This window comes from Octopus bimaculoides, chromosome 6 (assembly GCF_001194135.2).
Source record: "Octopus bimaculoides isolate UCB-OBI-ISO-001 chromosome 6, ASM119413v2, whole genome shotgun sequence".
NCBI lineage: Eukaryota > Metazoa > Mollusca > Cephalopoda > Octopoda > Octopodidae > Octopus > Octopus bimaculoides.
In genome coordinates this window covers 70,712,052-70,723,434 of record NC_068986.1, presented here as the reverse complement: position 1 = coordinate 70,723,434, position 11,383 = coordinate 70,712,052, and the positions used below count along the sequence as shown (strand labels likewise).

General features: G+C 33.1%; 1 protein-coding gene across 1 annotated transcript in view; it reads right to left on the bottom strand.

Annotated features, from left to right (window-relative positions):
- Positions 1-2,819: 2,819 nt before the first annotated feature.
- LOC106882866 (ADP-ribosylation factor-like protein 1) overlaps positions 2,820-11,383 on the bottom strand; it is a 30,809-nt gene continuing 22,245 nt past the window's right edge. Inside the window, exons 5-6 of the mRNA XM_014933670.2 lie at positions 11,048-11,226; positions 2,820-4,336 (exon numbers count right to left, since the gene is read on the bottom strand). Coding sequence (XP_014789156.1) covers positions 4,306-4,336; positions 11,048-11,226 — 210 coding nt within the window. The 3' untranslated portion in view covers positions 2,820-4,305. The remainder of the gene's footprint in view (positions 4,337-11,047; positions 11,227-11,383) is intronic.

Below are 11,383 nucleotides of genomic sequence, written 5' to 3'. Positions count from 1 at the left end.
TGATATGGCTGTTAAAATGTTGATGATGATGATGGCACTGTCATATATATAAGTACAACATCGAACCTTTCCATCCTTCGTTTCTAAAGCCATTCTGGATAACTGATTTTTTTCCAAACTAGTGGTGGTCACCTTGGGGACTCAAAATTAGATGAATATTAAATTTACTTAAGTGAAATACAAGTACCTCTGCATTAGTATAAATGATACAAGTTTATTAATATTGTAACATGCAATGTACTAGTCTATACAAGGTACCAGTAAACTAGTCTGGTGACTGTAGGAATTTGAAGTTCCTGCTTGTAAAGTTGGTGTTATATCTGTCTATGTAATGTGCTCTGAAGCTTCCATCTACCAAATTCACTCACAAGACATTGGTTGGACAGGTCCCAGAGAAGACATTTGACAAATATGACACACAATGGAATTGAACCCAAATCATCGGCAGCCAAATGACTTTTGCTTGTTGTTAGTTTCATTGGCTTCTTGTCAGTTCTGAGCTTTCCCAGCAATTCAGCCTAAAGGAGGACTTTCTTGACAGAAACTCAGATGCTACCACTCATCAGCTATTTGCAGTAGGTAATATATCAACATTGTTTCCACTCAGTCTCATTGTCCTGTTAACCATGTTATCAAGACCAGCTCTGTAAGCAAGATGACTACATTCACATCCATGATAGGCAAGAGATAATAAAAACCAAGTTCACCTATATGATATATACTTCAATATCATCAAGCCATCAATATAGTAGCAAGGAAGACCAGTGGTTGGTAGTCATGCAGAGACTATAGAATAATCAACTAAGTTGCCATACCTTTATATTCATGATCTTTCTTTCATATCTAAAGCAGAAGTAAACCTTTTCACAATTAATTAAGTCAATACCTATCAGATACTTGTTTACACTAACATTTCAGTATCAGTGAACACAACATCTTAAAAATTCTATTCTCTTGTCCATGTCATTTGGATTGCTCAATCCAGCACAAAGTTTTGAAGTGTTTTTAAAGATGTGGCTTGTTTCTCAGAGCTGGCTGGTTTTGTGATTTCCATTTAGGCACTCCTGCCTCACTTATCTCCCTTCTTCTTCATCAACAATATGTTCACCCTAGTAGTGGCCATGCTCTGACTACTACTACCAGTCTATCTAACCTATAATATCAACCCTGTGGAATCCATCCCAGCACAATGATTTTCCCTCCAACTATCGACTTGAAAATTTTTAAGAGAAACATTAACCATTTTGTTACCATAATTCTGATGAGATGCCCTGAAGGACTGCTGCAATTGTGTGAATGTGAGAGAATATGTTTAATAAAATCATAATTAACTGAATCTCATGTATTTTCTTTTACCCAAAGCCAAGAACTTTCCAGCACACCATCGTATATTAAATCACCTATTTATGGCACACTAAAGTCATGTTCACAAAAATCTAATACTCTCCCTTTTATAAAGAGCAACAATAATCAGTTTGGCTTGTTATCAATAATCAAGTTATAAAAGCAGTTGAAAGCTTCCTGTACAAACTACAGGATCAATGTGACACGTACATTGGTCCATGTGCATCAGACTGTGGGCTTGGTAATATTCAAGGAAAATTTCAGGCAGTGAGCTGGCAGAATCGATAGCACGCCAGGCAAATTACTTAGTGGCATTGTCTTTACATTCTATGTTCTAATTCCACCAAAGTTGACTTTGCCTTTCATCCTTTTGGGGTTGATAAATTAAGTACCAGTTAAGCACTGGGGTTGATGTAATTGATTTATCTTCTCCCTGAAATTATTGGCCTTGCACCAAAATTCGAAATATTCAAGGAAAATTAAGCTCATTACTATATGTAATAGTTTTGTGTTTATTAGATATTATGCAATCGCAATCACATGTCAAGAAAGAGGCTAGCATAGGACAAAAATTTGAACTTCACTTATAATATATCAAAACCTTCTCAGTTCTTGTACACAAGCTTGTAAGTTTCATATTATGCATACCTTTATTATTGTTTACTACTAATACCACTGTCCAGATCAGACCAATAAGTTCCCAATTTCAACTGTGATAAAACTCCTGACTCTTCACCAGTGATTAACTAAGCAACGAACAAATTTTTAGATTATTCTGTTTATAAGCAAATCACAGTATTTTAAAACAAAGTGCAGATTGACTTTTCCACACTTCTTTATTGACTAGCTTTACAGTCAATCACATTAGTGAAGTAAGTCACTTGCACATTGTATGCTACAGTTTAGTCTTTAGAATAAATTACTGAGTATCATCATGCAGAATATATCACCATTTTCACAGGGATTACCAACCCAAAAGCACACTATTAATGTTAAATTTACTTGTTTGGATGTCCACTGCCAAGCAATTTGCTAGTGGACAAAATGTAGTAATGTATATATATATTTATTTATTGACATTCAGGAATACTATTGTGGCCTAAGTACTTTCAGATAATTATATACAGTGGTGAGAATTTTGGACACAGTTTATCAGGTCTTATGTTTTTATTTTATTTTATTTATTCATTTATTTTTTATGTGAACACTGTTATGACTGGTCAACATTACATAGTAAATGGTACTTTGCTGAGCTCACCCTCTGCTAATTAACAAACTGAAAATTGCGATATTGGTTTTTATTTACCAGCTTATTTATTGAACCTGATTGTTACACCATAATTATACACAATATTATTAAAATTTTTTTTTTTAATGTTACTTTAAAATTTAAAAGAGTTTTAATTGCCATTATAGAACATTTCTAGATATAACATTTTCAAAATTACCAGAGAAATAAAAGCAATGAAATGGAATAGGTTTTTCAATATATTTATTAAAAAGTGACCACAAAAAATATCCAGATTTGTATTGTGTTCCATTAAACATTGAAATCAAATAATTTTAATGACAGTCTAACAAAAATACTTATAATTAATAATTACTGTCATTAATCAAGCACTGCTTTTTACGAACACATTTTGAAGAAAGAAAATACAATAAATTATTTCAATGACATTATATGGTAATATAAAAAAAAATGAAATAGACAAAGATTGATAATTATATCCCAACTAGCATTGCAGTTATATTTAAGGAAATATAAACTAAAACAAAATACCATCTATTGGTTATTATAAGAATTTAATTTATTCATAAGATAGTTAGCAATGTTCAAATTTCCATAGATAAAGGAAAATAGTAAGACACATCCTACCCTTATTATCAATGTTGTGGAGAGAAACTGGGACCACAAGTATAAATAACATCCCCTTGAACTATTTTAATATGAACATTCACACAAGATATTCTTGAAAAGTGATGTTTTTAAAGTAATGTTGATTATATTATTATAATCTTTGTATAATAGTGTTTGTAGGTAACAGATCAATATTTAGATAATGACTATTGAAATTAAATTGTCTCATAATAATTTATTAGTTAGTAATCAATATATATAGAGATAGATTACTAAATAGAAGATGTAGTGTTAAAAAGAAAATGTTTGTGAATTTGTGTGAATACATACACATGCTCCTCTTTGACACACATAATTATTATTGTTATCTAGTCAGGAAATGAAGGTGGCACCAAGACTGAACTACTTATAACAATTAAGAAAAAAAAAAAAAAAATAGTATTTCACTATTTTGATAAGCCATAGTTTATAAAAAAAAATAATTTAGAATCAGTCTTTAAATACAGTAAAGAAAATTTTAAAGTATTCTAAATTAATTCAAAACTTATATTCAGGAAAAAAGTTATCTTTAAACAAACTGTTAAAACATTTTGATAATCGAAATTTATATGCTGATATTTGTTTTACAAAATAAATACTTTCTACTTACCTATTCTTATTAGTTACACAAATTTGGAATATGCAAATTCCAAACTGAACAAATATGCCTGTAAAGTAACTTTTTCTAAATATTCATGTGGAAAGTAGTTTAAACATTATTTACCAAGAAGAATCTTTTATACAAGGTTAGGTTAAAACCTTTTACTACACGCCCTCAACAAACATGGATATATAGATACAGCTTAACTGTATGAATATATATGGAACGTATAAACTATGAGCAGACACCGTTAATTGTATCATGGAAAACTTTACCTGCTGCACAGCTATGATCTACTAAAAGATGAGCAGTCAAAAATATGGAGATAAAAATGATACATTGAACAGGAAATTATGTGGGCAGAAGCAGCAGTAGAAGTATTTATCCATAAGTTTGACAAAATGGCATCTACAAACAAATGATTTCCATTTACAATAATGAGTTGTTAACAACACTGAATAAATTATCCCTGTTGTGTTAGAGCATTAGCTAACCTGAAAAAAAAAAAAAAAAAAGAATTAAGTAATAATCAGATCTGTAAGATAAAGAATGTATTAACAAAATAAAATTAATACATCATTTATATAATGTTTGCATTGTTTTACAAAATATATACATCTCCAATCGTTATTTGATCCATTTTCATTACAAGATCAAATTTTCCACTTCATTTCCACTATCGTAAGCATTCAAATTCTCAGTTCTTAGAAACTTCTAAAATTTGCAATACATACTAAAAGGTTAAACAAGTTTCTCTTCAAAAGCCAAAACCTAGACGTTTGAAGAAATTTTTTTTTTAATGGATATATTAAAAACAATAAAAATATTTTAAATTTGTTAATAACTAAATTTACTATAAACACCAGTCAACAAAGAATCTCTGAATCTTTGGGGATGAGGGACAAGATAGTATTTTTAGCTTCATCCCTTTAGTATTTAAACCAGCCATATCCAGCCAAAATATTCTACCTGTTTTATCTTCAAACTGGTCAGATATGGTCCTCATAGTTCCCTTACAATGTCATTTTAAAAATAAACAATCACATCATTGAAATCTCTAAGTCATGAAATAATGCACGATTAATTTAAAATGGTGTGAAAACATAAGCTTTACATCTGACAGACTAATATGAATGCTAAAAGGTTGAATAGCTATTGAAATTTAACTTTTGTTTCAGTCATTAGACTGCAGCAATGCTGGGGCACCGCCTTGGATTTTTAGTAAAATGAACCAACCCCAGTACTTATTTTTAAAGCCTGGTACTTATTCTATCGGTCTCTTTAGCCAAACTGCTGAGTTATAGGGACACATACACACACATATTATATATATATATATATACACACACACACACACACACACAACGGGCTTCTTTCAGTTTCCATCCACTAAATCCATTCACAAGGCTTTGGTCGGCCCGAGGACATAGAAGATGCTCAAGATGCCTCACAGTGGGATTGAACCCAGAACCATGTGGTTGGGAATCAAACTTCTTACCACACAGCCACTCCTGAGAATTTCTCTTTTATTATATTCAAAATATTTTATATTTTATTTACATTATTTACAATTGACAGATATTTGTCCTTATCTTGTTTGTTGTTAAGAACGTTTCGGCTGATATACCCACCAGCTTTCATCAGGTGTCTTGGGGAAATTTCGAACCTGAGTTCTCATTCCTAAGGTATTTTTTGATGTTATTATTATTATTATTATTATTATTCAGGTCACTGCCTGGAATCGAACTCGGAATCTTGGGATTAGTAGCCTGTGCTCTTAACCACTACACCATATGCCCGTGGTTAAGAGCACAGGCTACTAATCCCAAGATTCCGAGTTAGATTCCAGGCAGTGACTTGAACAACAACAACAGCAGCAGCAGCAGTGGCAGCAGTGGCGAAAAATACCTTAGAATTGAGAACCTTAGGTTCGAAATTTCCTCAAGACACCTGATGAAGGCTGGAAGGTATATCAGCCGAAACGTGTTAACAACAAACAAGATGAGGACAAATATCCATCAATTGTAAATAATGTACATAATTCCTCATCTCTTAAATACAGAACAATATATTGTATTTTTCAGAATATGTGTTAAGATTATTGTCACTTGATCAAATTGAAAAGTCATCCAGACCTTTTTTGCTATTTATACAACTAAGACACAAGGATGAACTATCACCATGAATCATATCAAAATATATCAAAAATATACCAGGTATACTTTGGTATACAAAAGGTAGCCAAGACAAGCAGTATCATATCAAATCTGCAGTTTATACAAGCAGGATACATGTTTGGTTGCACATAAAAAGATGATCAATGTTGCTTGTCAGACATAATATGGAGAGAACACTATTTTCATAATGCTAACATAAGCTAAGACCCTACAAGAATGCCTATCTAAACTTGCATGCAACATGTAGACCTTCTCCTCAATGGACTAGCTTTCAGATATGATCATATGGTTGGTGATGAAGTTGGAGGTGCTAAACTTTCTACAGATTCTGAGTAAATACCTGTAGAAAATTTGGAGCCAAAGTTATTTACTCAAGCACATTTGATTTTAGAGACATTCTATTTCAAAAGAATGCAGAGCCTCTTGCTTCAAACTAAAAACTGATAAGCTAATTAATAAAAATGTGCAGTTGAATCACTATTAAAATTTTAATTAGGCAACATACTTTACAGTATGTCCAACCCTTGCAATTATGAAAAATTAATGTCAAACGATGATATTCTACATTGATAATGCAATAACAAACTCTAGATAAACGTTTCTCAGGAAAAATGTAGAATCTGACTGGCACCTTTTCACTGATTCAGTATCAAGAAGTTTGAAACCAGTTCTACAGAAAAAGGAATGTAAATTCATGCATCTCTATTGCCTCCTCTGACCATCTAAAAGAGACATATGATAGCATGGATATATTGCTTGATAACATTCAGTACCATGTTCAATAATGAAATATCTGTGGAAATATCAAAGTCACTGGCATGTTGATGAGCAAACAAGGAAGCTATATTAGTTCCCCAGAGAGCTTTTGCAAAATAACTTCAAATCAAAATATCTTCCTGATTTGTGGCCCTACAAAAGTTACTCCCTTTAACTTTTGTTGCACTCGCATTTGGAACTTTTTAAGAAAAAGTATTGGAATTCTCTTGAATTGACTCAACTCATTGCCAGCTGTGTCAAGTGGGTTAAGGGATCTGATGCTGAAAGACCCAAAACTCTGAGACCCCAGAAACATCACTGATGATGCATCCCTGAACATCTACAGGATGTATCTTAAAACTAAATGCATACAGGACAGTTGTGATCCACAGACCATTATATTAACCCAGACAGGCCACTGAAATCAACATATGCCCCAGAGCAATTGGTTCCTTTAGTTGATCCCCAAAAGATACTCTACCTCCCCTCTCTATAAAACATGTTTAATGAAAAATTTTGTAAAAGTCAACTCCAGAGAATTTTAATATTTTTCCTTAAAAAATTTCCAAATGTGAGTGCAGTACAGTTACAAGGAGTAATTTTTGTAGGGCCACAAATCAGGAAGATCTTGTGATTTGAAGTGGTTTTGCAAAAACTCTCTTGAAAATAATAAATCCACTGCAAATAGAGGCGAAATTGAGACTTTGATGCCTGCAAAGAAATGGATCATCAGATTTCATTAAAAATACATTTCCTGTATTACCATCTAGATCTCTTCACCAAAAATTGATGTAGTAAGTGATGAAGAAGGAGAATAATTCTAGCAAGAGAGTCATGCAATGGAAACAGGACAGCAGGGATTTTGAAATGAAGGTGTGATGGCCAACTATTGCAGGAAGCTATATTACAATAATCCTGAACAAGTTTATAAAAGGTAAAAGTATATTGAAAGCTTAAAAATATGTATAATGTATAGCCTCTAATTGTATGTGTACCTAATTGTATTGATAATATAAGGAGGTGAAAATTAATTATGTATGAATTAATGAGGTTTATGCGGTTTTTCTGGTTTAAGCAATTTTGTATCTAATACACCTTAAGTATTAGTACAATTGGCAAAACTAAAAACTGTTCTATTCCATAAAGTAAGTGTATGGAAGGATAGGGGGAATATAAAGGCAAATCTGCAAACAGCAGTTAAATGCATTCATAAAAACCTGATTCCATCTCCGATGAAAAACAAGCTTATTATTGACTAGTTTATATATAGCTATGTGGAGGAACATGGCTTAGTGGTTAGGGTATTCAGCTCATGATCATAAGGTTATGAGTTTAATTCCAGTGTTTTGATGTGTCCTTGAACAAGACACTTTATTTCGTGTTACTCCAGTCCACCGAGTTTGAAAAAGCAAGTAGTACATGCATTTCAAAGAACCAGCTTTGTCACATTCTGTGTCATGTTGAATCTCCTCAAGAAGTACATTAAGGGTATGCATGTCTGAGGAGTGTTCAGCAATTTGCACATTAATTTCATGAGCAGGCTGTTCCATTGATCAGATCAAGTGGAGCCCTCATTGTCATAACCAACAGAGTACCATTTTCTTTTTTTTTTTATATATATATATATATATATATATATCATTCTCAGAAATTATTTCTGTATGAAGAAAACAAAAAAAAAATTAACAAAGAAGTTGAGAATCAAGAAACAAAAGAGGGAGGGATGAATGAGGTGAATGCTATACAAGTGGAATTATGATTATTAAAATTTGTGGCAGCTTCATTAATAGCTCGATGCCATTAGAGAATGGAGTAAAAATGAGTGTAAGGCAGTCATGAGGTATTAGTCAAATAATTTTAGTTTTTGATAGCAAGGTAATAATCAAAATTATGAGGGTTGGCTGAAAAGTTCATAGGCTGACCAAGACACTTTCATGGAATGTGACCAAATGAGGTTTATTTTTCAACATAGCCCTCCACACATTTCTTCCATTGGTGTTGCAGTGCTTGGATCCCATTGATGAAGAAGCTTTCATCCTGTTGGTCAAAAGAAGTCATCAACAGCAGATATGATATCACTGTGATATTGGTTCTCGACCAAGTGCTTTTTTTTTATGTCAGGGAACAGATGGGGCCAAATCAGAATATGGAGGGTGATCAACCAGTTCAAGGCCATAGTTACACATAGCAGCCATTGAAAACAAGGACTTGTGTGCTGGAGAATCGTCCTTTTGAAACAAAATCCATTTTGTCAGTTTTTCTGACCATTTGGTCTTCATAGCTTTTTGTAACTGCCTCAGCATGTTGGCATAGTAATCCCCATTGATGGTGTGACCCTCCTGAAGATAGTCAATAAACATAATGCCTTTTGCATCCCAAAAAACTGAAGCTATCACATTCCCTGCATATGAAACAACCTTGGCCCTTTTTTTGGAGCAGGTAAGGAAAGGTGTTTTCACTGCATGGCTTATCTCTAACTCAAAGTGATGAACCCATTACTTATCCTGGATTAGGAAACGTTCAAGGAAACCAGCTGGATCTGCCTCAAACAATATCAGATCTTCCCATGATGTGATCAGCCTTGTGCGCTCTTGATTAGATGTCAGAAGATATGGCACTCACCATGTAGAAACCATTGAGCAGAATATTCTCAACTCACTCACAGATTATGCTAATAGCATTGGCTATATGTATCCACTAGCTTCTACAATTGAACATAATGTTTTCCTCAGTGATAGCAGTTGCAGGACATCCAGACCTTGAGTCATCTTCAAGACTCTCCCCTTCCACTCCGAAATTCTGCTGCCCAATTTTGCACAGTTGGCAAAACTGCAGTGTCATCCCCTAATATAGCAACCATATTGGCATGAATGTCCTTAAAGCCTAAACCCTTTTTCTGCAGGTAATTGATAACACCCAATGCCAAATTTTTCCCATTTTCAAGAAAAGTTGCGACTAGTTACTTTTGAAGTCTTATTTGAACAGTCAGATGTCAGTTTACCTGGAAAGAAACAATGCTGTTATCAATAAGAAGAGTTGAAATTAATGTATGCAAGATTTTACAGCTCTAGCATTACTCTTGCATAGTCAGCCCATGAACTTTTCAGTCCACCCTCATAAATGTTTTTTTTAATGATTTCAACCTTGTTATTGATTCATATGCATAACTGAAAAAAAAAAAAAAAACCCCATTTCAATCCATCTTCCATGCCCGCTATTTCTGGGAAGGTCATGGGGGCAGAGTCCTATCAGAAGCAATCATCATTAGACTTTGAGGCTGGATTCCTAAGCATGGCAAATTGACACTATGAATATTATCCAACCATCTCATTCTTGGTTTACCCCTAAGTCTCCTGCTGGTTGGCTCAGCTTGAAGAATCTATCTGTGACCACTCAATGCATAGAAGTATTTGGCTTGACCAGAGAAACTTCCTCATCTATAGTCTACACACTTTGTGGTTCTTCCCTATTCAGAGAACAAAGCATTCCTGGAAGGAAAGAATACTTTGCTGATCTAAATCTGGTCACAATAAAATCTTATGGTGGACACAAGATGCATCTAGAAACAAAGGTTAACCTCACAGTGGATGAAGTTATACAGATTGGTCAATTTTCAAAACCTCCATTATATTATTTCTAGATACTTCATTCCATAAGCATAGAAAACAGCTTTCACAAAGTATTTACTTTTCTTACAAGGATATTTTAATTTCAACTAAAATGCTTATTAAACAGCTACAAAATTTTAATCTTTAGCATTCAGATTATTCTGTCAAATGTAATGCGTATTCACACTTTAAAAAAATAATCGTGCATTCTCTCAAAGCTTTCAGATATTGATAATATATTTGTTTAGCTTTAGAATGACATTGTAGGGTAGGTGTGAGAGCTGGATCTGGTCAGAATGTAAAACAGATAGGATCTTTGGGCTAGATATGACCAATTTAAATGCTAAAGGGTTAAAGTTCCTTTTATGCACAGAGTATTATCAATGCATACTCAAATGCATATTTAAATTACAAAAGCTATAGGGGAAAATAACAGTAAGTTTAATATATCAAACAACTGGCTGTATGGTCATAAGTTGGAACATTTCCCCATCCATTTTGTTGTATTGCTATAGAAGATGCATAACTCTCCATTTCTAAATGAATAACTAGGCTGACTGCAAGAGAGAGTGGTTAGCCATAAGAAAAACATCCACATGTAAATATTCAATATGTCAAAACCATTCTATCCATGCGAGAAAAGGAAAATAGGAAATATACATACCATTCCATTCCTTCCTCTAAGCCAACTCCATTTATAGCAGAGGTCTTTAGAATTTGATGTTTCCAGTTTTTCAAGGCATGAAGCCCTAAAGCATTGCTAACCTCACTAACTGTCATTGCACCTTCAATATCCTGTTTGTTAGCAAATATCATTAAAACAGCTTTTTTTAATTCTTCTTCCTACAAGAGAAATTAAAAAATGAATAGTAAAATGTTTCAAAATGTAAGAAAAAATATAATACAAGTACACACACGCACACATATACACATGTACATATATACACACACATACATATTCATATATATATATATATATATATATATATATATATATATA